General features: G+C 43.8%; 2 protein-coding genes across 7 annotated transcripts in view; one reads left to right on the top strand and one right to left on the bottom strand.

The window, feature by feature from the left end:
• The window catches only part of PAX6 (paired box 6), a 28,335-nt gene extending 21,139 nt beyond the window's left edge, over positions 1-7,196 (top strand). For 5 of the 6 annotated variants that reach the window (XM_029914672.1, XM_029914674.1, XM_029914675.1 and 2 more), the window contains 6 exons: positions 1,871-2,029; positions 2,499-2,581; positions 2,794-2,944; positions 3,041-3,156; positions 5,722-5,872; positions 7,075-7,160. In XM_029914672.1, the coding sequence (XP_029770532.1) occupies positions 1,871-2,029; positions 2,499-2,581; positions 2,794-2,944; positions 3,041-3,156; positions 5,722-5,872; positions 7,075-7,160 (746 nt within the window). Of the gene's footprint in view, positions 1-1,870; positions 2,030-2,498; positions 2,582-2,793; positions 2,945-3,040; positions 3,157-5,721; positions 5,873-7,074 lie in introns of all 6 variants that reach the window. The other variant, XM_029914677.1, reaches the window with a different exon arrangement.
• Positions 7,197-13,316: 6,120 nt separating this feature from the next.
• The window catches only part of ELP4 (elongator acetyltransferase complex subunit 4), a 238,494-nt gene continuing 224,310 nt past the window's right edge, over positions 13,317-27,500 (bottom strand). Inside the window, exon 10 of the mRNA XM_029914792.1 lies at positions 13,317-13,695. Coding sequence (XP_029770652.1) covers positions 13,582-13,695 — 114 coding nt within the window. The 3' untranslated portion in view covers positions 13,317-13,581. The remainder of the gene's footprint in view (positions 13,696-27,500) is intronic.

A 27,500-nucleotide genomic window follows, 5' to 3' on the forward strand; every position in this document is an offset into this window, starting at 1 on the left:
CCCCCCCCCCCCCCCCCCCCCCCCCCCCCCCCCCCCCCCCCCCCCCCCCCCCCCCCCCCCCCCCCCCCCCCCCCCCCCCCCCCCCCCCCCCCCCGTCCACCCCTCCCACACAAGCCCGCCTGGTCCCCATCTACTTTTCCTGTCTCTCCCCACTCCCTGCTCTGGCCCCCCATCCCCCCTCCATCCCCCCAGCCAAGCGCCCTAAATAGCACTGAGGCGCCCTCTCTTCGGACAGTGATTAATGATAGCAGAGCAGAGGGGTTAACACACTTCACTGAAAAGTCTGTTGACTGGGCTTCTTGTGACACAATGTGGCCCGCTGCACGCCTCAAGAGAATCCTTTTGTTGTCCGCGCTCATTGTGGCCTCAAAATTCTGCCCACGAAAGTTTGCCAACGCTCCTGCCCCAGGAGTTTAATAGTTTCCCTTACTCACGGGGCATTGTGCGGCGCTGAAAAGCAGCCCTTCGCTATTCAAGTGTTGGTGGTCATCTCAATAGATCTCCAAGGGCCCATATGGTGGCCAGTGCCGATGAATCCGCCTGTTTAAATGGGGGAGAAAGTTGGGGTTTTAAAACATTTCAAAGTTTCTGAAAAGATCCCACTAGATCCTGTCACAATTCCCTGAACTCTTTGAAGGCGCTGCCTATTGTCTCCTGGTTATAAATGATATTCCTGGCCAAGTCGATTCCCACCAACGCGCCCCTAGAGGCCCCTCCCCCCCAGCGGCCAAATTTCTAGGATGGGGGCAGCCCCTGTTGGTATCCCCCGGGGCCTCAGGACCCAAGATGCAGGACCCCGCCTGCAGTGGCTCTGGAGGCTCCGTGAGGGCTGAGTCCTCCCTTCAGACAGGATGTGGCCTCAGGAGCAAGAGGCAGGGCGAGGTACAGCTCGCCCAAGGGTACATCTTCCCTGGAAGCAGCAAGGGAAAACAATAAAACTTTCCCCTGTTTAATGATAGAAATTACAGTAAAAGTGGTGGAAATGCCCTAATTAAAAATGTACCACTTAAATGATATGCCAAGGACTCAGCTGCAGCATATTTAGCTAGTTAGTGAACTCTCTACTATTTCTTTTTTAAAATTACACGTTAAAAATTTAAAAGAAATCTTACTTTTCTCTGGTGCAACACATTACAAAGAATGGACAGTCCTTTTATCTAAATATAAAATTCCATTTTCAGCAATTATAGCCTGTTCTTGGTGATGATATAATTACAACTGTGCTGGTAATAGGTGTCAAGGCAAAGCGCGCTCATACAATAGTTGAATAAAACTGCAGAACAATGCAAGCATTTCTAAATTCACAACCTTTAAAATGAAATTGACTGTGCAGAATTCAAATAAAAACTAGATAAATATTTTTTTAAAAAGATTACAAGCTTGGTTTGGTTTCTTAATAGCATTTTCTACAAACCTATCAACATCTAATTGATTAGATAGGAATTACTGATTATAGATCAGCTGAAATCTTGAACATCACTCTTCTATTTTCCCAACAGAGCTATAGGTAAATAAATTCTGCAGGGAAAGGGGAAATGGGTGAAGCGTTTGGGACTCAAGGTTAGTTAGGAAAAACCATTTTAATTGGAAACTTCAGCACTTGTTTTGTTATTCAAAGAAACGCCACTCTGTAATGTCCGTATTGTGCAGTCTCTTCTTGATAAAAACAGAAAGAAAGAAAATGGTGGTAAGACAGCATGTGTCACTCATGTCTTTTATTAGAAGGAGACTGACGCTTGGTTACCTTGGGACTGTCTTGGTGAGACTCTCACAATGTACTGCTCTTGGAGTTTATGGTTATACCCAGGCCCCTTTTGGAGGCTCGGAGTTATTCTTGATTTCTCTTACTGTCCTTTTCTTTTTGTTCCAGATGGCTGCCAGCAACAGGAAGGAGGGGGAGAGAATACCAACTCCATCAGTTCCAATGGAGAAGATTCAGACGAGGCCCAAATGCGACTTCAGCTGAAGCGGAAGCTGCAAAGAAATAGAACATCCTTTACCCAAGAGCAAATTGAGGCCCTGGAGAAAGGTGATGGAGTTTTTCAACGTAGGGAGGCCGTAAATCAAACTAAATGCCACATCTTCAGTACAAAGAGCTAAATTTAGCCAGGGCCCTTTGCATAGAGGACTGAAAAGCTTTCTTTTTTCTTTCTTTTTTTTTTTTTCTGGGCATCTCTTCAGTGTGTGTGTGTTTTCTTTCTTCTTTTCATGTACTAGTAATTCAAAGACTAAGAGTCTGACTTCTCATAAAGAAAAAATGATGGTTTTGCTAATTCAGGCCACGGAAGGGTCCTCAAATGAATGTCCTTCCAAAGGAAATGTAACGTGGTTTTGGTGGGATAGCTCTTCCAAGTACAGTGTTCATAGTAGCAGCATTTTAAAGGGAATTGGTTGGAAGGGACAGAAATGGGGAGGCGGGAACCAATTTGATCCAGGACTTGGTTGAAACATTTTGTGTAGTTCTGGTGCAACATAGAAAACGCCACTTACTCTTTCAGAATTTGAAAGAACCCATTACCCAGATGTGTTTGCCCGAGAAAGACTAGCGGCCAAAATAGATCTACCTGAAGCAAGAATACAGGTACCCAGAGAACATGCGGTTTCATGCTTTGCCCTTTCTAGAGACAAAGGTGCCTCTAAGGAACACCGTTCATTGATACAAATAGTAAAAGGTTCAGTCTGCTAAATGCTTTGCTGCCACAGGGGGATGGGGTGGGGGTGGGGAGCAGAGGAAGTACCAGGGGGGACGTTGAGTTGTAGGCACAGGCCTAACCTGTTGCCTCTGATTTCCAGGTATGGTTTTCCAATCGGAGGGCCAAATGGAGAAGAGAAGAAAAACTGAGGAATCAGAGGAGACAGGCCAGCAACACGCCCAGCCACATCCCCATCAGCAGTAGTTTCAGCACCAGCGTCTACCAGCCAATCCCACAGCCCACCACGCCTGGTAATTTGAATACTACGACTAGTAATTCTTGTGCTTCACCTGTTGGCCTGACTCTGACTTTCAGCATGACCGGCTGCGGTGTCTCTCTCCCTGCAGTTTCCTCCTTCACCTCTGGCTCCATGTTGGGCCGGACGGACACAGCCCTCACAAACACGTACAGCGCTCTGCCGCCCATGCCCAGCTTCACGATGGCGAATAACCTGCCTATGCAAGTAAGTGAGGCTGCGGTCGTCTGCCTGGGGAGGAAGTGGAGAACGGGGCAGGGTCTGCAGACCTCACGGGCCATGCATGCGCCCGCGGGGGCCTCTCGCACTGCGGTGATTAGCTTAGCCAGTCAAGGCTGAGGTGAAAACAGTCAATCCACTCTTGTAGTTGGACTGATCGATTGATTGATTCGTGCTCTTAAAAAGCCAAGTTAATCTGCCTTTTGCTTCTAGAGGATGTTAGCTTGATAACGTTGGGTGGAAATGGGGCATGTTTGGAGTATCGGTGAAAGTTGTGTCCAAAAACGGAAATAACACTGGCACATTATCAGATAGTAAGGGGTTGGTATCCTTAAGTTTGGGTTTCTATTAATGTGTTCATGCTAATGAATATATAACCTGTGTATGCATTTTGGACACTATTTAGTGTACATATGACAAACCAGTGAGGAAGAAAAAAGGATCAGAAATAAGATTTATATTTGGATTGCGGGATAGACTTTGATATAAAGGAATGGTGAGTGTTCTTTCTACGGCTTATGATAAAAAAAAGGAATACAGGTACTTGCTAAAAATTTAGTGTGTCTTCGCCAAGGGTCATGTAATGAGTTTGTGGTGCTCCTCACTGCCTGGATAGGCTGATGGTCTTCCCTCAGGGTGACAGCCTGCCTCTGCTCTCCGTTCCGTCCCAAACGTTTATCAGCTCCTCCGTGGGCCAGGCCCTGGAGTAGGTTCGCCCTTTATGATGGAAGCTGTAGAAGGCAGGTGGAGCGTATTAGAACTTTAGAGCTGGATGGATTCTTGATGGGAAAAAAAAATTGGTCTTCCTTCCGGTGCGCCTTCTGTGGTGACTTTCCCAGGACTCCTGTTTGTGCGCTGCTTAGAAGATGCCGGATGGTGTGAGACTGGCCGGCGTGAGCCGCTGCTGGAAACAGTTGTGGGCTTACAGATTATTTACTCACCACTGAACATCTTTTGATGAATTTCAAGCCCAAATAACAGCAAAATAAATGTTTCACAGCCTCCAGACAAATATACAAGCGGCTAGATAAGCGACTTCAGAGGAATTATTCACGCGTTTATTTTTATTGCATCTGGATATTAGTAGCCATAGTGCAATTAATGTGAATTAAGGGATTAACAGCCCATTGGTTGGTATCACTACAACTGTTTTGGAATTTTCCAGAAGTCAGGTTGCCTAGAGGAAATGATTTTGGGAATTAGAAACAAATGTGAGCTGAAATTCTGGCAGGGCCCTCAAGGCCTGCTTGCCTCTTTGAACCTGATGTTAGCAGTCATCCTCTGACTTTAATAAGGCCACTGAATGTCTTATTCAGTTTTGTAAATTGACGCGGCATCTAGGTTTCTGCAAAGATAACAAAATTTGTATATGAGAAATATCTAAGTGATTAAATAAGTGCTACTCTTTTATTAAGGTTATTTCCACCTATAAAGTGGTGTGGGGGTCAATTTATTTCACACACTGACTTTTAAAAGTTACACAGCTTCTATGAAACAAAACATATATACTTTTGTAAAGCATAGAGAAAATTAAAAAATTATTAGTGATTCTACTGTTCAGAGAAAATTACTCTCTGAATTTTGGAATTGGGGTGTGCTGGTCTGTCTGTCCATCAGTTCATCTTGTTGACCCAAATCTTCAGCCATTTTACAAAGGGTGGGTGTCTTCCTCTGAATTTTCTCTAATGTGTCACTCTTTCTGAGAATGTGGATCATGAAATGTTAATAATTTCTGCAGTTTGCAGAACAGAGTAGTACCATCATCTCCCTTATTCCCAGTATGATGCTTTTATTAATTCATCCCAATCTTGCTGCCCTGGCGTAGCTCTGTGCAAGCTCACGAAGGATTTTCTCCCAGCCCTGTGTATTTATTCAGTTAGGAGAAAGCTTTACCTCCTCAATACCACTAGACCAGACACTTAGAGGGCAGTGACCCAATTTTGTGTATAAAACCCAATCTGGGTGTTTAGGTCTGTAAGGAAGTCACAGCTAATTCTCAGGATGGGGCTCGGCATTCACTGATACTTCCAACCACTTTAATCTGAGATCATAACTGATGTGTCTCTTTAAAGAATTTTTAATCCCATGAGTCCAACCATGGAAGCCTCCCAAGGTCCCTTGAAGTAGACTTTAAGGAGAACTCCATCCACCATTCTCTGCCCAAAGCCCGAGATACCGGACCTGGGGGGTCACTATGTTCCCGAATAGACTGGATTTGCAGGAGAGGAGGGGGTGTGTTTTAAGGGAAGTCCTCATGCTGTAGATTCTCTGAAGATGCTAGCAGAGGTCCAAGGGGAAAATGGACAGAAACCCTATTAATTTTATGGGCAGCACCAACCATCTAGTTAGACAGTTGTCCGAATTTATATTACTTTTAGCCAACTTCACTTTAGCAGTGGTCAGCGGGAGGGCTGGTGGAGGCCCCACGGTCACACTTTCCACCAGCGCGTCTTCAGGGACCAGACTTGTGGGCAGAGCTCGGGAGCAGAGAGCCCGGGGAGGTGGCTGTGTGTGGTGCGGCTCGGTAACCACGGCTCTGCCTTTCTCCCTCAGCCCCCGGTCCCCAGCCAGACCTCCTCGTACTCCTGCATGCTGCCCACCAGCCCCTCGGTGAACGGGCGGAGCTACGACGCCTACACGCCCCCCCACATGCAGACGCACATGAGCAGTCAGCCCATGGGCACCTCGGGCGCCACTTCCACAGGTGAGCCGCCGCTCCCCCGGGCTGCGCGGGGGCGGCCTGTACAGCTGCTCTTGCCGGGGGCTCCGACGTCACTTGGAGTTACCCTAGAAAGAACCTCCTGGCCTTGTGTGCTGGCGTGTCTAACTCTCTGCTGCTCACTTCTGGGGGGCGGGTGGGGGGACTGATCAGAAGGGGAAATTTAGCCAAGGCAGTTAGTAACTTGACACCATGGAGACAAAAAGCAAAGTTGTTTTTCCTCGATTGGGTCACAGAAGTTGTATAGGAAGATGGGGCCTGAGAATGGCAGTGTTCTGAAGAGAGACTGCTAGCCAGAGCTCAGCAGTGAGGGCCCCTGAGTGAGCAGCGTGTGGTGAGCGTTGGGGAAAGACTTCTCACCTTCCCAGCCCCTCCAGGCCTTTCCTCGCAGCTGAAGAAGTACCACCTTGGTTTGCCAGAGATAGTTTTATTTTTCATTTAAAAAAAGATTTTTAAAATTTTTAAATTTATTTTTGAGAGACAGAGAGAGAGCACAAGCAGGGGAGGGTCAGAGGGAAAGGGAGACACAGAATCGGAAGCAGGCTCCAGGCTCTGAGCTGTCAGCACAGAGCCTGACTCGGGGCTCAAAGCTACAAACCATGAGATCATGACCTGAGCTGAAGCCGGAAGCCGGACGCTTAACCAACTGAGCCACCCAGGTGCCCCTGATAGTTTTATTTTAAAACTTTTTAAATGTTTATTTATTTTTGAGAGAGAGGGACAGAGAGAGAGGGAGACACAGGAGAGAAGCAGGCTTCAGGTTCTGAGCTGTCAGAACAGAGCCTGACACAGGGCTTGAACGCACAAACCTCGAGATCATGACCTGAGCTGAAGTTGGACATTAGCCGACTGAGCCACCCAGGTGGCCCTTTGCAAGAGATAGATTTATTGCTAAAGTTCCAAACATGCAAACAAATGGAGGTGTTCTGGTGTGTGTGTGTGTGTGTGTGTGTGTGTGCGTGTGTGTGTGTGTATACTTGGAATTCAGTAGATATGTATAAACATGTAATGTTGTTTCTGAAGGTTCTACTTTTGCTTGTGAGACTTTTTGCTTGTATTTCTTTTTAAATACAGTTAGAATGTTAGAAAGTATTAAGAGATTTTTTTTTTTAAACCTATAAATTCATGCTCCATGCTTGTCTCTTGAAGGGAATTTCTACATGGCTATTTCTTTCATCCACTTCTAGGACTCATTTCCCCTGGTGTGTCAGTTCCCGTTCAAGTTCCTGGAAGTGAACCTGATATGTCTCAATATTGGCCAAGATTACAGTAAAAAAAAAAAAAAAAAGGATATACGGTGTGAATTCAGTCAGTGACTATGTGGACACAACAGTTGGGCGTTCAGGAAGGAAAGGAAAATGGCTGTTAGAAGCACTTCAGATCTGCAGTTGTGTCCCGTGTCGAACCCCTGGGGAACGGACTTGAAGCAAGGACCTTTGTATACAGAAGGCACGCTATCAGTTGGAACAAATCTTCATTTTGGTATCCAAACTTTTATTCATTTTGGTGTATTATTTGTAAATGGGCATTTGTATGTTATGAAAAAAAAAGAACAACGTAGCCTGGATGGATGTTTGATCTGTGTTGGTCATGAAGTTGTTTAAAAAAAAAAAAAAGAAACCGTGATCAACAAGCTTTGCCACAAATTTAAGAGTTTTATCAAATACTTCTACCATCTGTTCATAGTTTATGGACTGATGTTCCAAGTTTGTATCATTCCTTTGCGTATAATCGAACCTGGAACAACACGCACTAGATTTATGTAAGAATATCTGTTGGTTTTCCAAAGGTTGTTAACAGATGAAGTTTATGTGCAAAAAAAGGGTAAGATATAAATTCAAGGAAGAAAAAAGTTGATAGCTAAAAGGTAGAGTGTGTCTTCGATAAAAATCCAACTTGTTTTATGTCAAAATGTAAGTATTTGTCTTCCCTAGAAATCCTCAGAATGATTTCTATAATAAAGTTAATTTCATTTATATTTGACAAGAATACTCTATAGATGTTTTATACACATTTTCATGCGATCATACGTTTCTTTCTTGGCCGGCGAAAATTAATTGTTCTTAGATATAGTTGTATTACTGTTCACAGTCCAATCATTTTGTGCATCTAGAATTCATTCCTAATCAATTAAAAGTGCTTGCAAGAGTTTTAAACTTAAGTGTTTTTGAAGTTGTTCACAACTACATATCAAAATTAACCATTGTTGATTGTAAAAACCATGCCAAAGCCTTTGTATTTCCTTTATTATACTATTTTCTTTTTAACCTCATAGTGTGGTGTTACAAATTTTGTTTCCATGTTAGATTATCATTCTAAACTAACGGTTACCTTCATACATACTCTATTTTATATCCTGAAAATTCTTAAATAGTTCTTACCGCTTCATTAATTAGAAATGTGTTAGAAAAAAAATCCACTTAAAGCCGCGTGTAGATCTGTGCCCAATTGTACCCACAACGTACATATATAAAAATAGTCACATTCCCCAGTTAGCCATTTAATGCAAAAACTCAAAAGTCTAGAAATAATTTAAAAATGCAACAAGCTATTAACTAGGAATTGTCTTTTGAATTAGGGCTGGCATTTTCAATCTGGGCAGATTTCCATTGTCAGCCTGTTTCAACAGCGATTTCACTGAAGTATATTCAGAAGTAGATTTCTTATACAAGACTCTCTGAAAGCTGTTGCCTTTCTCAAATAGGCCCTCTCCCTTCCCTCTCCCTCCCCTTTGCACAAGAGGCATCATTTCCCATTGAACCACTACAGCTGTTCCCATTTGAATCTCGCTTTCTGTGCGGTTGTGGATGGTTGGAGGGTGGAGGGGGGATGTTGCATGTCAAGGAATAATGAGCACAGACACATCAACAGACAACAACAAAGCGGACTGTGACTGGCCGATCGGAGCTAAAGGCCTTCAGTCATTGGCAGCTTAAGCCAAACATGCCCAAATCTATGAAGCGGGGCCTATTGTTGGTCAGTTGTTATTTGCAATGAAGCACAGATCTGATCATGTTTAAAGTGGCGGCACGCAGGGCAGGAGTGCTTGAGCCCAAGCAAAGGATGGAAAAAAATAAGCCTTTGTTGGGTGAAAAAGGCCTGTCTGAGACTTTTATTTCTGTCTGTTCTGTGCAACATATAAGTCAATATAGATAAGTTTTCTGCAAAGTTCAGTCAAAGGCTGGGGGTTCTGGCCGTCTGGATGAAATGCTTGCACAGCAGAAACCTCTGGGGACAAAGACACATTTCCACTGAATTGTACTCTGCTCTTTTGTTTTGTTTTGAATCCCCAAAGGCAAGTGATCAGAAATATAGAAATTAATTAGAGGCTTTCAAAAACAGCCTTCTAGTTCAATATCTACTATTTTCTGGTTACACAGTTACTTGTGAACAGATCGTTATGCTTCATCTCTGTGGCATGCTATATACTAATCGTTTTATTCCACCAGAGTCACTGCACATTTAGAGACACCTTCCTAGGTTGAGTGCAGTTTTTATATGTGCGCATATAGTTTTATTCAATGTCAGCCTTCACTGCATGCTTGCACACGTCTGCAGTGGCCTTTGCGCGCATGCGCACTGTTGGTACAGTCGCCGGCGCAGATCTACTTCCTGACATTTTGCTGCCTGTATTCCCTGAGGGACATGTACCCGGGGACTGTCAAGAGAAGGGCGGTGTGGTGTGTGCTGCAGCTGCTGGCTGGCTCACTCCTTCCCTGCGAGAAGGGGCGGCTTCCAACCGGCTCTGATTTGGGTCAGGGTCGGGCAGCCAGTCCTGGCCCGCGGCTCCGTCGTGTGCAGAGCACAGACTTGGGAGAACTGGGCGTGGCACTGCGGGCACAGGAGCTGGCGAGGGAGAAGCGGAGCGTTGGGGGAGCAGAGGGTCTGTGTGTGTGCGCTCGGGCACGTATACCTGTCCTCTGAGGGTCAGGACTGCCAGGGCGCAGCGGCGCAGCCTGGTTTAGTCTGCAGAAACGGCTGCCCAGCTGCAGAAGCTGCCCGTCCAGCAGGACGGAGCCCTGCCTTCTGCCCTCGCCCTAGGGAGATGAGCTGTCCTTCCGATGGAGCTCCAGGCACTCTCCCGGGGCCAGCGCGGCTGGCGCTGTGGAAGCGGTGCCCTCCTTGTCGAAATCATTTGTTTGTATTTATTTACCGATAGGTATATTTATATATTTATCACTGGGAACGCTGCAGGGGGGGGGGGCTTCCATGCCATCTGCCAGGATGGGGGCCATCGATGTGTCTTGGGTGTCCTCAGTAGAATCGCAAGACTGAGGGCCTAGGTGGTTCTCCAAACTTGACTTAGGCTGACCAGGTGAACAGAATTAGAGCTGAGTGAATGAGAAACATTCAAATTACTCTGAATGGATTTCCAGAATATTCCCCCCCCTCCAAAGTTGGGCTTCCTAACTCCTAACTGATAAGCAACTGGCTGCTTGCTGTGGCTTACAGCATCATTTCTCCCTACCTTTTTTCCCTCCCAATCAGAAATAGGTTTCCTAAAATTCACCTGTACGGTATTAAGCTCTAGCTTTATTTTGTTGTTGTTGTTGTTGTTTTTTGCTATATATGGTGGGGTCTCTATTCTTCTTATTTCTTTTTGCTATAAGCCTTAATATTTAGCAAGATTTATAAAAAAGGCAAAATTTTCTCCTCTCTATAATGCTTGGCTCAAGAAGGCCAAACACAAATCCTTCCCTTTTCTGTTTCTCAAGATTAAATCTCATCTGTGGAATTTTTGGTTTTCTTGTTTTTGTTTTTTGCCTGCTCCTGAATGATTTCACTTACTCATTTTTAAAGTTCCAAGTGTAAGTAGTTAGGGTTAGTATTTAAGTCCGGTGGTGTTGAGGGTGACTATCTTTGGAAAGCATTAATAGGATGTTTTAGAGATGACATTCCTAATGGGCTCTGAACAAACGGATAGGCCCCCCCCTTTTGTATGTATATGCGGGTGTCTGATTCTTTAAAATTAAAAGACAGGGAATTGATGGCAGAGTGTTGCTTCCTTTTGAAGTGTTTTTATTATTATTTTTTAATGTGGGCTTTTTTTTCTAGTGTTAGTATTTGCAGATTCTGGAGGTAGAGATAAAAAAAAATAAATGGAAGAGAGGAAGAAAAAATTGGAAACTGATGGCTACTAAGAAGAAATTCAAAAGTTCTTAGAACCTTAGCACCTGAGAGCAGGGTGCAGTAGTCAAAATATTTACCTCATGTTAAAGAAAGGCAAATCTAGTGTAAGGAATGAATACTGTAACTGTATATGGTTATGAAGTTTTAGAAACATTTAAAAGATACGAGGATATTTCAAATACTGTGGTTGGCATGGTTACTTAAATATTTATACCTTTGAGACAAGTTGATAATTGAAAAAAAGGTGTTAGTGGAGTTAATAATGTATCAAAATGGTCCATATACCTACTATAGCATTACTAAAGACCAGTATTTTTATGTAGTGAATTATCAGAATATGGATAATCGATAATGTTCCCAGAAGAAAGGAAAACACATTTTTTGAGTGACTTTTTATCAAGGGAAAACATAAATATACATCCTTCTGTAGCCTATTTTGACAACGCCTGCCTAGAGAATCAGAACCACAAAGCACGTGGACCGGCTTCTCGGAAAGCCCCGCTACTATTATTGTTCAACATGCGCTTCTCCTGAGTTTGAAAAGTTTCTTTTATATTTAAGATAAGGGTTCAAATATGCACATTCAATTTTTATAGTGTTTCTCTGTTTGTAAAGCATATAGACATTTTATAGACCCAGCAGCCAGGGCGGTAAATCCATGACCTCGCAAGCATTTCTGACAAGCGGTTTACGTATCTGATGACCTCACATTTCCTTTTCAGAGTCAAATGCTATATAATCGCTCCATTGTGTGTTCGTATAAAGTGAATCCCAACATGGTAAGAAAAGGGTCAGAGTTATTAAAATAATAACCCAGCTACAATATCCACTTGAGTTTATTCAGATTGTTCGTAAGGCTCTCGAAGGACACAGTGACGCTTCTGTGGAGCACCTGCACATTATTTATTATCTATGGACTCAACTGATTTTTTGAGGTTGCTTTAAAATTTAAAAGCACCTTTGCTTAATATAAAAGCCCTTTAATTTTAACTGACAGATCAATTCTGAAACTTTATTTTGAAAAGAAAATGGGGAAGAATTTGTGTCTTTCGAATTAAAAGAAGTGAAAAAAATAAACCAGACATTCTAAAAAAATATAAGAACCTGATTTTTAGTACTCATAAAATAGCGGGTGACAAAATAGTTGTCTTTTTGATTTTGATCACAAAAAATAAACTGGTAGTGACAGGATATGATGGAGAGATTTGACATCCTGGCAAATCACTGTCATTGATTCAATTATTCTAATTCTGAATAAAACCTGTATACAGTATGTGTTTATGCTACACTGGGTTTTTTTCCTAAGTGACTGACATTCATCATATTGCTTAGACAGTTTTAAAAACCCAGTCTTTGTTTTCTGCCGTGTTGTCAAGAGCAAATAAGTATAATTTGTAGTGTATTACAAGCAAACTGCTTAAAAATGCTAGTTATAACTGCTCCAAAATTTATTCTAACATATCTGAAGCTGAATTTTGGAAATTCGGTTTCTCCCAATGGATGTTAAACAGCTTTTTAAAAATTGAGGTTCTTTACTTAAATGCAAGTTACTTTTCAACCTTCACTTTTTGTCTGTGTGTCAAAAGCTTTGAGAATATGGAACTATGATTCAAAAACCTACTGTTCTATATGGAAACTATTTCGATATGCTATCTACTCCAAAACACATGTGTACGTGGTTATAGAAGTACATTCCCAACCAAAGTTCGAAACCGAAGATCACAAAGGGCTTACCTGACGCAATGGAAATCTGAGTTAGTTTTACTTTTCTGCTTTGTCTCAGACCTGTGTTCTGTAAAAATCTCTCACCAAGCTTCAATACATACTTTCTCCTGGCATTAATGTCGCTGTCAGTTTGAATTTCAATCCTGAATTATGTCTGTTGACGTAATTTCACAGTGCTGACTTCAGTTGTTCAGGATCACTAAACAGAAGACCGTCAACTTCTTCTTCTACGCTTTCTGTCCCTCAGGTTCTTTATATTTATTAACCACTAGGGCAGACTGCTTATCTTTAACGGAATCTTAATCCCGAAATATCATTTTGCCTTCATCAGTTTACTAACAGGATGCATAAATGCAAATTCATTTTATTACAGTTTTCCTATGTGACCAAATGAATCTCTCATTTTGAGAACAAAAAACTTTAGCATTTTTGGGGGCAAGTGACTTTTTCAGAAATAAAGAGAAAATGTTTTCCGTACAAACCTCATACTGTTTTACATGCTACCTGCCGTCACATGCACTTCCCCATGAACTACGTGCCTTCACACATGTACACTAACGACCACTGAAGGCCCTTTGAATTTTTGACATTTTATTTAAAAATAAGGTCATCTGTTTTCTGTAGATACACGTCAAACACAATGTTCAAATGAAGGTACTTTTGCTCAACTCTTTCTGTAGACAAAGTTGGTTAAGGAGGATGAGGAACGGTGGCCTCGTTTCGCAATGCTGTTTTTCAAGGATTGGAGGGTCAAGTCGTTAGGAAAAATATTTACATAAGCTATTAGCAGCCGCGAGGAGGGCGGCACACGACCCGCGGGCCGCTCCGGAGGAGGAGCCCTAGAAGTCCAGGTGCGTCTTGCCGGCCGGGCCCCGCAGCCCTGCGCGCCCTGCCACGTCCTGTTTGCTCGAGCGGCTCACCGTGTCTGACACGTCTGGAGGCAGATGCAGTCGCTATAGCAGGAGATTCCAGGAGAAGGAAGGAAGAAAAAAAAATTAATTTTGCTTTCGCCAGCACACTTCAGAATACAATATTATGCTCTGTTGATCAGCATTTAGTCTTGCATATAAAATTCCTGCTAAAACAATTCTTCAGACTGAAGCCCAATAGAATCACATCTCATTCCTACCAGGTTTTACAAATTGTAGCCCCTGCAGAAACTGGGCCACGGATCTTAGGTGGACAGTTCCAGAGTCCCAAACATTTTAAGGTGTCTCTTATTTAGGTCAAAATGAAGACACATGAGTGCGTAAATAAAAGGCATACTTGAAAAATAACACTATTATAATAATGGCAAGGTAGTTTTTTTGGCTTTGTTTTGTTTTTGCCAGGGCTCCAAAATGCTATATTTTAACTGAATGTAGCTTTTCAGCAATTACAGATTCCTATAAATGCTTATTTCCCTTTGTTAAGTTGACCTGATGATTCTATTTCAAGGCTATACTTTCTTTAGGAACTTATACATTTTGTAGAAATATTGACATAATTGACATAAGGATAAAAAAGATACCAATCAAAGGGTCAGTACTCCATATGCTCAGGTAAGTCAACTATGATATCAGTTTCAGGTCTTGGTAAGTTTGTTTCTATGCATGAGGTTGGTTATGTTTTCAAAAGTATAGTTTAGTTTTCACCATCTTCTTGTCTTAACTGTTCTTCTGCAGATAGAGGCTAATTCAAGCAAATGCAGAAGTGACCATAATTCACAAAAGGTACTGTAATTAAAGAGAAATACTCATATTTTAAAATAACTTTTTGGGGCACCTGGGTAGCTCAGTTGGTTAAGTGTCTGACTTTGGCTTAGGTTATGATCTCACAGTTTGTGGGTTTGAGCCCCGTGTTGGGCTCTGTGCTGACAGGTTGGAGCCTGGAGCCTGCTTTGGATTCTGTCTCTCTCTCTCTCTCTCTCTCTGCTCCTCCCCTGCTCTCTCCCTCTCTCTCTGTCAAAAATAAAAGAACTTTTTGGTTTTCAAAAGGATCTCTGTCAAATTCTTTTAACTGTCAGTTCCCCCAGCCGATACGATTTTCACAAAAATCCAGGCTCAGAGGCACACATCTGTTGTGTGAAGCACACAGCGAGTGGAAGAGGCTAAAGGGAAGTGAGGCAGGACAGGCCCGCCGATGTCGAACCAAAGCCTGTGGGAGCAGACTGACCTGGAGACGCGCTATCTGAAACCCTTCATTTGGAAAACTCCCTTCAGTATGGAAAAAAAAAAAAGTAGAGATGAAAAAGGGAGAACCATTTTTTTGGTCAAAATATTATGATCTATAAGCATATGTTCTGGCTAGTTTCTTTCCTGATAAAAGGCCTGTTGACTGTCATGTAAACACAAGCTGTGTGCTGAGGATCAAAATATTTTAAAAGATTAGAAAATTTTAGAAAAATCTCTTCTTTGATTTCAGTTTGCCTGTACTTATTATTTATTGCCAATATACCTAGAATGAAAGACCCCATGATGGACATATGACCAACAAAGATGGCAGAAAGGTCGAGAAAAGCTGTAATCGCCACATGATGATATCCATATAGTCATATTCACTTGTATCCATAGCACCCAACCTGTCGTATGTTAAATAACTGTCTATTTCTCGAATGATTTCTAAAAAGCTCAAATAAAGACACACTTGTTTCTTCATTTTAAACAATTCTTTCATTTCTTCACAGCCCTTTTTTATTTCAGGCAGGAACGAAGGCATGAAAGGTACAGGAATCTGTAAGACATGCCTGACTCTAAAGTCTGAGGTTAGGATGTCTTTGCAGTGTTAACTCTGTCAGTGTTCCTGTGAGGAAACTGGAGGGAGAGAGACACCTAATTAAAAAATTTAAAAACCTTTACTCTTGAGAGAGAGAGAGAGAGAGACAGAGCATGAGTGGGGGAGGGTCAGAGAGAGAGGGAGACACAGAGATGGAAGCAGGCTCCAGGCTCCAAGCTGTCAGCACAGAGCCCGATGTGGGGCTCAAACTCATGAACCATGAGATCATGACCTGAGCATAAGTCAGACACTTAACTGACTTGAGACACCCAGGCACCCCAAGAGATATCTAATTATATGTCTGAACTTCAATGCTTCTCTAAGATCTATTGCTAAGGACCGAAGGAGAAATGACTAGGACATATGCATGATCCAAAGGTTATCTGCAACTTAAAGAAAATTCACCATAAAACAATGTGTGTGTGTGTGTGTGTGTGTGTGTGTGTGTGTGTGTGTTTACTTTAGGTTGGGAGCTCATAAGGATGATGTCAGATGGTGATTAGGCTATTTTGGAAATCAACTGGAGTCAACAAAGATCTAGAGTCTACTCTGTGCAAGGTGAACGCAGCACCTTCCTCATTCCTCGTTTCCTAACAATTCCAGGAACACAAGTAAGACAAGCAAGCTGGTAACCATCATAGTGAGAAGGCCAACCTATGTCTGTAAGAAAGGCATAGACACAGCAGAAAACAGGTGGGCGGAGGAGAGCAGGAGAAAGCTTCATGGAGATGGGCTAGGTGCCAAATAATGAAGTGGATTCTGACACGTACAAATGATGATTTGCTTAACATTAGAGCTGATACATCTTTAAGATGCATCTGGGTGAAGGGTCACACTCTTCTGATAATCTAAGTGAGGAAATAGTGTAGTTCGCTCAGAACGCCATAATACGATTTATTTCAGGAGCGTACCTGTTTGCTAAAAATTTCTCTTCCTCTGCTTCTCTAGGCAATGAACGTGAGCCAGTTGGCTGAAAGCCCTTCATAGCAAAAGTAGCTAAATGTGACCTGTGACATGCTTGGAAATCTTTCAGGTTGAATGGCTTTGAAGAAAAGTCAACTATCATTCGTGTGTAACTTCTGAGCACAAAAAATTTTGGCTGATATGATGAAATGCTTCTGAACAAATGCTACATTGTAAACGCTAGTTACATGCTTATGTCCTTTGAAAAAGCTCAACGATGGCTCTTGGAAATATGTGAGCGATTTCGCCAGCTTTGGTGATTGTTGCTTGAGTGAGCTTACTATGCGCTCTAAATTCTCAACCAGTGGGTTCTGCTTTCTTCCTTTCTGAGCCTCCCCCTGAGCGCCATGTCAGTGCGATGTGAAGCAGGGAGGAAGAAGGAGAGATCAGGTTCCGGGCTTGCCAGGTGCGTGCGGGACTTTTCCTTTGAGGCTTCCAAAGCATTTACGCGTTTGACATACAAAGGTTCAGATGCTGCTGTACCCCAGATCTGTCTTCTGAAAAAAAACACGCTGTAAAATACTCTGCATAGCATGTGACCTCCTTTAGAATAAAACTGCAAAGCTGCGGGGACATAGAAACTTTTAGACCTTGCTGTTTCTTGAGTAATGCTTTAAATAAAAATCAGACTGTTAAAAAAAAATACTATACCATTTTCAATTTTGGAAGCCAAACCAAGGTATTGATCTTTCTCGTTTTATTCCTGGAGTTCCGAGGCAAGGGCCAGAAACGTCTCCTGCATCTTGAGTGGAAACTTTTCCCACTTGATTTTCTTTACCCAGATTCTGGGCGGAAGGGATTGTGCTGTTAATGCAAGAGCTGCCTGTCTGGCTGTGTGCCTGTTTCCCCCCTTGATGCCTTGTCTGAAATGATGATTTCTGTGGAGGCAAAGGGATTTGAGAAAGATGTGACAGCCCCCGATGTGTCCCAGAGGCCTAGGTGATCTGCAGTGATCCCACTGGGTTAATGGGTCTTCCTTCTCTGGTGCTACGAGGTGGGAAACCGTGGGGCTGCCAACATACTCTGGCAGATTAGGGAGCTCCTGCCAGAAGGCACCCTTAGGCCCGTCGGAAGCCCCAGGTCAGAACAAAGCAGCAGCAGGAGAGCTCTGCTCGCAGCCCTGGGGGGTGCTGAGCCTAGTCAGACTTTGAGAATCCTCCCCCACTGCCTGCGTCTCTGTCTCTTCTTCGGGCTCAGCCGCTGTCCGTATGTTGTTCCTTCTTGAGTCGGCAACTGAACTGGGCCCGTGCAGAGGCGCGGGACTGGGTTCCCTGGCTCCGGAGTTTCCCTTCCTAATTCCTTTTCTCTCAGCCTGCCAGACCTGTGCTCAGCACTCACTGTCCCCAGGCAGAAGGGGCAAGATAATGAACCTGGATTACACCTGGACTTGAGACAAATTGCAGGTAAATACCCATTAAAATTAGTTTAATCAATTTATATTTTTCATATTTTGCCAAGACCAAACCACCAGGCACTGTTTGTTTTCTCTTTGATGTCGCACATTTTAACCCTTCACAGATGAACAGACATTTGTTTTCATCCTTTTTATATTTCTGACATTTCCTGAATGGTCATACTTTGTATTACTCAGATTCACAGGAGTCAGTGTTAATATTTCAAAATACTTTCTGATAGATTTTTCTTTTGTTCTTTAAGACACAGCCAATTTATTTTAATTTTTTTAATGTTTATTTTTGAGAGAGAGAGAGAGAGAGAGAGAGACAGCATGAGCAGGGGAGGGGCAGAGAGAGAGAGGGAGACATAGAGTCTGAAGCAAGCTCCATGCTCTGAGCTGTCAGCACAGAGCCTGACACGGGGCTTGAACTCACGAACCATGAAATGAGCCAAAGTCGAACGCTTAACCAACTGAGCCACCCAGGCGCCTCTAAGATTTTGTTTTTACGTAATCTCTACCCTCAGGGTGGGGCTCGAACTTACAGCTCTGAGATCCTGCATTGCCAGCTAAGCCAGCCAGGCACTCCCATAGCCAATTTAAATGAAAAGTTATAAACACCGTACAACACAGAGGTTCCACACTGGTCACTTAACAGAGGCAGCCAGGGGAAGCTTGATGTCCCTCTGTCACTCACTCTCAGTGTGACCTCTGGCAAGTCAGTTTGCCTGTGTAAGTCTCAGTGTCTGCCTCTATCACAGGGGGATAATCCTCTCCTCATGAGAATGTCAGGATCAGGATCAAACGAGATGCATAAGTGTTCTCTGAAGTATCAACTACACTAATTTATTCACATTGCTTCCTGCTCCAAAAAAGACGTTGAGATGACTCATAAAAATACATATGGCTCAACACGATAAAAATAAGTGCGTTCTTTAAGGCAAGGAGAGAACTCTGCAGCTGTGGCGAGCCACCCATGACTGTAAGCAGCACAACGGAACACGAGACTTAGCCAGCGGGTCTCAGTCTTGTGCTGTTGCAGAGCAGCGAGAGAACGTTGCCTTCTACTGCGGCCCTGTGAGGAAATCTCCAAGGGAGCTGTGATCACAGTCCTGGCTTCTGGAAAGACTTAAAAAGTCGAAACGGTTTCCCTCATACTTAGGCAGTAGTGTCAATGGGGTCGGTCACGTGCCTTGCTTCTGGGCCAGGGAAACCAGGCACGGCGGTATTGCAGAAGCAATTTGGGGCCCGTCTTATTTTAATAATCCATCTTTTGCACATGTCTTCATTGCTGACGAAATAACTAACAAAGGACATGCCAGAAGATAAAGCTTCTCTCTACTCGACTTTTTAAAGCATTTCTCCCTCTTTACCTGATGAGGAGAAAAAACAAGTTAAACAGACTAGCCATCCTGTTCCGTTCCAGATTCTTTCAAGAGCCGTGTGATGCCCTCACTAGAGGATGACTTGCTGAGTCCTGAGGCCAGGTTCTGTGTTACGAGGCACCGCTCTGAATGGTCGGGGATGGACTAGAGCACAGGCTGAGCAGCTGGAGTACAGAGACACTCCTACCCCCTCCAAATAGTGGCTTAAAAGGGGCAGAAGGTTATTTTTCTCCCATTTTATAGTCAGAAGTAGGGCATTCTGAGCTGTGAGGACGGGTCTGCCGGCCTCAACAGGTGCTTCTTCCACTTCTGGCTCCAAGGCTGATGTGTCTGCTTTCTCTCAGCCGCTGGGAAGAAGGGGGCAAGAAGGCACAAGACCTGGAAGTTGAACACATCACTTCCACTCATGTCCAGAACGTAGACATGGCTGCACCCGGCTGGCTACAAGGGAGGCTGGGAAATGTTGCAAAATGTGTAAAACTGTTCAACAAACCTAATCCTATGGAAGATGAAGCGGATGGATATTGGGAGACAACCAGAGTCAGCTATAGATTCAAGAAGGGCCAGAGCAAAACAATCCTGAGCCAGGCGCGCTCCCTTGGCGTGTGGCTGCTGCTGGATGCCGGGCTCCGCTCTTACTTTCGGACCAAGGAAACGCACACCTGATGCCTCCGCTAGCCCAGGGGGTGGGGGAGAAGGCTCAGTTCAGAGTCCCTCTTGCTCGATGCATAATTATTTCCCTTTCCTTTGTGGAAAGACTGATTTCCTTGCAGGGGCGTGGGGTGAGGACAGAGGGAAGGAGACCTTGCTGTCTTCGTCACCACGGTATTGGCATTACTTCTTCACAAGACTTTAGAGTGTTGTTTCAACTTACAAAATAAGTCCGGGTCATATGCCATTATGTAATTATTATATTTACATTGTTACATGTGTTCCATCATTACAATGTAATGTTATACTGCAGTTACTCTATGCCGGGTTAAATGTTGCCATGTGGAAGACGCATCTGCCTAGTTTTTGGTGAGTCTTGTGTTATTCTCATATATGAATAGGGCAGGGGAAAACAATGCCAGAACCGATTTTTGCTCTTTTTGGATTGGTAAGTGTACGTTAGGCAGTGGCTGCATATTTCTGGAAAAAAAATTCTGCCAAATACGGTCAGGTTTTAGCTTTTAGTTTTTGTTTAAAATGCAATTCATTCTGAGGGGTTAAGATTAAAACTGTTTTATTGAATGTCATAATTATACTATATCCTTTGAATGGAAAACAATTCATTTGGTTCTTCCTGATTGATCTGAAAATTAGACAAAATTTCAGAGCTGGCATATTGCATACTGGCTGCCCATTGAAAAATGCTCAGGTGTGCAATTATTTTGACCGTCAATTATATCTGACAGTATTGTCTTGCCTCCAAACTCACCTCTCTGAAAGCAGACTGTGAAGAACTCACTTGTCTAAACAAAAGTGTGATTTGTGAAAAGGCATGTGTCTGTGGCAGAGATAGCTAGCTTACTCCCAATATCTTATTCTCTTCCTTTGCAGCCGGTAGAAGAATCTCTGGGGGGCGCCTGGGTGGCTCAGTCAGTGAAGGGTCTGATTCTTGGTTTTGGCTCAGGTCATGCATGACCTTATAGTACATGAGGTGGCACGCCATGAACCAGACCCAGGTTGGGCTCTGCACTGACAGCACAGAGCTTGCTTGGGATTCTCTCTCCGCCCCGCCTCCCGTCCCTCCCCAGGGCGCACATGTGCACACTGTTTCTCTCTCCCAAAATAAGTTGTCACATTTCTCAACTTGCATTGTCAGTAGACGAGGCTCAGTGACTATGTATTGGTCACTTACGGTTACGTTTAGGGTCAGATCTGTGAAAAAGGGGAGGCGCCATTTACTTCCCTTTGCCCTCACTTTGGCGAGAGGACCTCTATCTTGGGCTCTGATCCACCCTGTCTCACGGGGTGAGGGATCTTAGGGCAAAGAGGATGTGCCCCTTCTTTATAGGACATGCTCTGGGTATTCAGAATTCAGAACTCCCCATCCAAATGGCTACAAAGTCGGCACGGTCTCTTTCCCAGGGTTGTGCCACAAGGGTGGATCGTGCTGTCTGTGTGCACACCCTGCCGTCCCAGGAATAGCCAAGGGACTGCTGTTTGTGTGGCGTGTGGAAGGCGTTTGGGTGTGCAGGCTGTGTGTTCCCCAAGCATTTGCATGTGGCCCTGTGTGTGGAAGAGGAAGGAGGTGGGCGGCAGGCCAGTTCTCCCCGTGTCTCCAAGTTCTTGAGTAGAACCCATATCATAAATTTAAACTTGGTTTTCCAGGAAGTTGTATTTGTGAAGGAAGACCATGGCAACTTCTTGGTTTCACGGCTTGGCAACTTGATATAATAATTATGTGGTCTTTTATTTGCACTATTGCTCTAGGCTCCACAAATATGAAGGCAAGCCTAACTCCCCTCTTCCCACTTGCTGAAATGTAGACTTGGAAGTGGGTACCGAATCAACCATTCTGGATGATCAGTTGGAAGTTATGGGTTGAGGAGGCTACAGCAAAAGGAGAAAATTAGTCTAGGGTTTCCTGACACCATGTGGCCACCCAAGGACCCTGGGTCACTAACCTGGCCTTTAAAGGGAGACATATGTGCACTCTGTATCATTTAAGCCACGGTAGTTTTGGATCTCTGTAATAACAGACTAACTTGTATCCTGTTTATGCAGAATTTGGTACCTGGGTTCTGAGATTTAAGTGGCTTAGTGGTTGGAAAGTGGGTGGCGAGGTCAGATTGCAAACTGGAAGGCTGGTGACCCTTGTTATGACTGTGATAACTCGGAAGGCAAAAATTTTACCTCCTCATCTGTGGTTCCAGGTGAAATGGTGGAGAAATTCAGAAAACTGTTGTGCTAGTTGCTTCTGGCCACATCCAGCAATGTTATTTATAAAAGGGGAGAATTTGGAAGAAGTGTCAGAAAGAGCACACCTCTGTGTGAGGCACTCTGTCTGCAGCCCTGAGTCTAAACTGACGAAAGCCTTGCTAATTTGGGGCCTCAGAGGACTGAAAAAAAGCCCCCACTGTTTCTGCCCTACATGCTGAAGCAGGCAAGCTTCACAGAAGACGTTGGTGTCTCCAAGCTTTGGTGAAATATCCTCATTAAGAGACTGGCTACAAAATGGGAGCCAGTTCAGAGATGAAAGTCAGAAGAAGGGTCTTACCTTCCCTCTCAAGTTGATTATTTTAGATGGCATCAAGCTAGACTAACAAGGTGAAAGAGAGGGACACAGGTAGAACAGAAAGGTCAGAAAATAAGACTCAATGGGGTGCCTGGGTGGCTCAGTCGGTTAAGTATCCAATTCTGGCTCTGGTCATGATCTCACCTGACTTGTGAGTTTGAGGCCCCCATCAGGCTCTCTGCTGACAGCTCGGCAGAGCCTGGAGCCTGCTTCGGATCTGTGTCTCCCTCTCTCTCTGCCCCCCCCCCCCAACACTGTGTGTGTGTGTGTGTGTGTGTGTGTGTGTGTGTGTGTGTGTGAAAAATAAATAAACTTTAAAAGACTCAAGCCTTAGAATGTAACAGCTGTGGTCGACAAGGATCTCCATCCCAAGCTCTCCATGGAGGCTGGACAGGTGTGAATTATCCTTCTCCAATTAGAAGCATTGTGCTAGATTCAGAAGGTGGCAGAGAAGCGGAAGCTATTTTCTTGAAGCTCTACTACAGTTTGCAAGTATTATTGCAGGGACTTTCCCCCCCCCCCCCATCCGTATTCCAGTGACTGGTCAACAGCTCCGTGGGAGTTGAGAGGCAAGTGCAGAAGTGGATGCCAGACCAGTGTTTCAGTGGGGGCCAGGGGACACTTGTGGCCGTGGTGGTGAAAACCTATCAGCCACAAGATTACAGCCACAGAGGTGTGCGTCTTCAGTCAACAGCTCCAGTGGTGGCCTCCCAACCCTTCGCTTTCCTGACCCAGGAGGCAACAGCTTCCCTGAGGCCAGTTTGTTGGTGATGTCCTCCGGCCCTTCCAGTTATTTCGCTAGCTCCCCAGTTTTCTGGTATAAACTTTTTCTCTGCATAAAATAATTCGATGGGATCGGTTTGCTGTTTCCTGAACCTAGAACTTTGTCTAGACAACTCTCTGGCTGTGATTACTTGCGTGTAGGACTGAAGGGAAGTGATCAGACTGAAAACCTTCTAAAGTCTTGAGGGGATTGTACCGGCAAAGAAATCACAAACCTGGTCAAAAGTCTATGATTATTCGACCCCTAAAATAATCTTAGGTCCCCAAACCTGATCTAGTAATAGGTGGGCTGGGAGAGCTACAAAGCCCCCCAAAAGTATACTCTCTGATGGTGACGTCATGTAGCCATGAATGTTAATGGACAAGGAATAACTTCCTAAAAGGATACAGAGGATAAGAGACAAGGGATTTCCTTACAGAGAGCAGAACTGGGGACTACAAACTGGGCTGAAGTCCTCTCCTGCCAGGGCAGAGAGTTCCTGTAGTTTCTAGCCAGTAGGATTCCCCACTCACCCCCAAAGAGGCCGCAGTGTGTGGGAAGAGGGCCGTGCATGGATATTTGGGTTCCAATGGGTTGTGGACTATGACAAAGTCTGATGAGTATCCTTCAAAATCTATTCTCCTGTTTCCCTTTGGTAGAAGAACTCTTGAATAGGTGACCATTCTCAATAAAAATCCCATTTCCATGCCTCCCTTTCAGCTCACTGTGGATCATGTGACCAAGTTTGAAAAGACAGAAGGGATGTCACAACCTCAGGACATTGGAATGGGATTTGAACACAAGAAGTCTGGCTTCTAAGTCCATATTCTTATTCACTACTCTATGTCCCAGAACTCTTCTAAGTACGAGCGATAAAACTGCGAACAGACCAGGCAAAGACCCCTGCTTTCAAAGAACTTACAGCTTCAGAAATGGACAGTATATAGACATTTACATGACACAAGGAGAGAAGATAGGTAACATACAGGAAAGCAAACAAATGACTATAGTTCAGATAGTGAGAGGTGCTTTTAAGGAACTAAAACATAGTGATATGGTATTAGCTGGGGAGGGTACCACTTTTATTTGGTGAAGGCCTTTCTGGAGAGTACATGTGAGCTAAGATTTTCAATTTGAGAAGGAATCTATGAAGACCTGGAAGAAGAAGTTTCTAGGCAAAGGCAATCAAATGCAAAAGCCTTAAGGCAGGAATAAGGTTGGCATGTTTGCAGAGCAGGAAAAAAGTCAGCTTTTCTGAAGCAGTCAACAAACAGGGGAGTGGCTAGGAGAAATTTGGCTTGGTAGGTAGGTATCTGATTGTGGAAGGTTTGTGAGTGACTTGGACTTAATTCTTTGAGCATAGGGTGACAAAGGAGTGATGCAAAGTTATTTTCTCTGAGTACCAGGGCTATGTCACCATGTCCTTATAAAACCATGCATATACATTTTGAGTAAATAACTACAAACAGATATACTCTATTAAAGATAGAATTTTTCGAAAAGGTGGTATACACTGGCCTATCCAGATTCTGTGTTCTTCTGATTCACAAATATATTCTATCTCCTAACTGGTCCACAGTATCTCTTATTCCCACTTTCCTCCTATGGGACATGGTGGTTCTCAATGTCAGGCCAAGCCAACAGGAAGATTCTAATTGGAGTGGTTGGGCCCTGTGTGAAATGTTTGTGGAGGAGAAACTCTGGCAGTCCTGTTTTGGGGGGATGGTGTGCCAAGTTTAATCCCCTTAAAATGTGAGCCAGAAGCTTCTGGACTGTAGAGTAATAAGAATACCACCAAGTGTCAGTCCCAATGTTCCTGAACTTGCACACACTTAAGATGTGGGGGCATTGTGTTATTTTCCTTTCTTATTTCATATATTGACAGAGAACAGACTGGATTGCTCCTAAAGAACTTAGCTGAAAATGGTTTTACCTTCCAGACAAGCTAAAGGAAGTACCTTTTCCTTTTTCTTTTTGGTCCCTCTTTTGCTCCTTGGCATATTTTATTCTCATTCATGTTCTAACATGAGTAGGAGGATGGGAAAAAAAATCATCTAGGTTACAGATGGAATAAGGTGGCTTAAACTGTTACCTAAACTTGGACAGTAGAAATACTTGACACATGCCTCCCTCCGGCCCTCCTTAGCTTCCTCTTTGGGATAAAGGGATGGGACGGAGAAGTCACACATGGCCACTGCCGTCCGGTGATCCCCTGCTTGTGAACCATCGCCTCAGCGAGACTCTCCACATCTCCCCAACTGACCCCCTTCCATTCATTTTTCCTTAATTGTGTACAGGGCTTCTCTCTCTGGCAGTGTTTTTACTGGTCTCCAACTGCCGCTTGCCCCAAGGCTTGTGTGGCTCTGGAACGCACAATGCAGGCAGGAGCGTATAAGCTCCAGAGTGCGTAGAATTTGAATGAAGCTCCAGCAGGGCCAAACGGAGAGAAGCCTGCGACCTAGGGCCCCACCGCTGCTGCGGCAGGACGTGGAGGAAGACTGGGGTCTCCCCGCGCACAGACTGCCATTCTGATAGGGCTTCACGCCTGCTTTGTCCAGGAAGCCCCCGTTCTATCCCCTACAAGTGAGGAGACGTTTTAGAAGCAGTATTTTAGGTACCACCCCTGAGGTGGCTACACAGTAGTAAGGTGTTTTGGGAACATACCACGTGTTAGAACTGAATGCTGAGCTTGAGGGAGGAAAAAAACCTTTTTAAAAAATAAATTAAGACTACTACTTATATGAGAATTCCTTTTTATACCTTTCTTTTTTTCCTTTTAAAGCATATGGAAACTACTCAGGAGGTGGCAAAAGGTAACACTCTCTTTGTTTTTGTCTGTAGGATTCAAACTAATGTTTGCTGCTTAATACACCCTGAAACGTCTGGCTCAGTAAACTATTAGCAGATAAATGTGTGTGTAAACTCAAGGTTGATCCCTAAATACCAGAGATTTTTAGAAGTTCAGCAGATCCAATATTCAGCGCAGCGACTGGCAGAGGGCTGTCTGCTAGTTTATGGAATAGATGAATTCTAAGATGTGAACAAGCCGAAAACAGGGACTTCTGAAATCGGATAATTGCTTAAGGTATCAGGGTAATGCCCATCCACTAAATAACTTTCAAAATTGGCAGCGTTTGATGAACCCTCCTTTTGGAAATGTGGCAATCATTATTTTTTTGTATGTAAGTACAGCATATGTAAAAAATATATTGATTTCCCTTTGGCTGTCCATGAATGAGTACTGAGAGCATAATGGCCAATGTGTTTGCTTGCATAATGCCCTACAGTGCATGCAGAACATTGCTCCACCGAGTCCTGAGATGGGGTATGGAGTGCTCGGTGGAAATGGCAACGTAAAACATCCTGACAGCATTAATCTCCTGACTGCTCTTCAGTTACTTTAAGACCCCCACATTGCAGGGTCTGCTAGTTCCTGGGTATGAAGAAAGAATTTTTAATGGGGCCAAATGTAGGTGTTTACAAGGGGGAATTGTTGTTTTTTATTAGGAGCTGCCTTATGTTCAATAGTTGTATTTACTTTGTCAAGCTAGCCAGAATTAGAAATCCCCATTGCTAGGCAGCCTAGAGCGTCTGCGAAGTATTTCTGGGCATTCAGAACTGCAGCATGCGCTGCCCAAAGGCAGGTTTCATTACAGTGTGTTATTTAGTCCTCGTTCGTCCCTCCCTGCCCCCACACCCCCAGATAGCGGTGCTTCTATAACAGGAAATCTTGGTTACTTTATGCTGAAACATATTTACATGACTGAAACACGACAATTAACACATTTGAAAAGCTTGAGGGATAGGCACATTTTAATGGTTTTTTGAAGTAGGCTGATTTCCTGGAGCTTTTAATCTTATTTTATTTTGTTCTGCATGCATGAACAAGTTCCTCCCTACTATAGGTATTTGACAAAGTCTACCTGGTATGAATGTGAATGAAAAGAAAATCATACCAAAATTAACTTTATGTTTTACCTTTGGCAAACCTTTCCTCACTTCTTTCACCAGTCCAATGTATAACTGAGGGCTCTGCTCTTATGTTTGACACGTTGTATTAGTTTTTACACAAAGGCGGTTAGGAAGTATGGTGTGGGTTTGGCAAAATGAAACTTTGGCTTTCTCTGTACCAACTGTATAAAAACTTTTCATATTGAATGCAAAGTATCAACTACAGCAGTGATTTTCTTCACTTTTCACGGTCAGCTAAAGGCACACTCCCTGAGGTGGTGTACATTTTACTTGCTCCAAACTTAAATTAACACTCAGGTGGTAGT

The sequence above is a fragment of the Suricata suricatta genome, chromosome 11 (genome assembly GCF_006229205.1).
Source record: "Suricata suricatta isolate VVHF042 chromosome 11, meerkat_22Aug2017_6uvM2_HiC, whole genome shotgun sequence".
NCBI classification, from domain to species: domain Eukaryota; kingdom Metazoa; phylum Chordata; class Mammalia; order Carnivora; family Herpestidae; genus Suricata; species Suricata suricatta.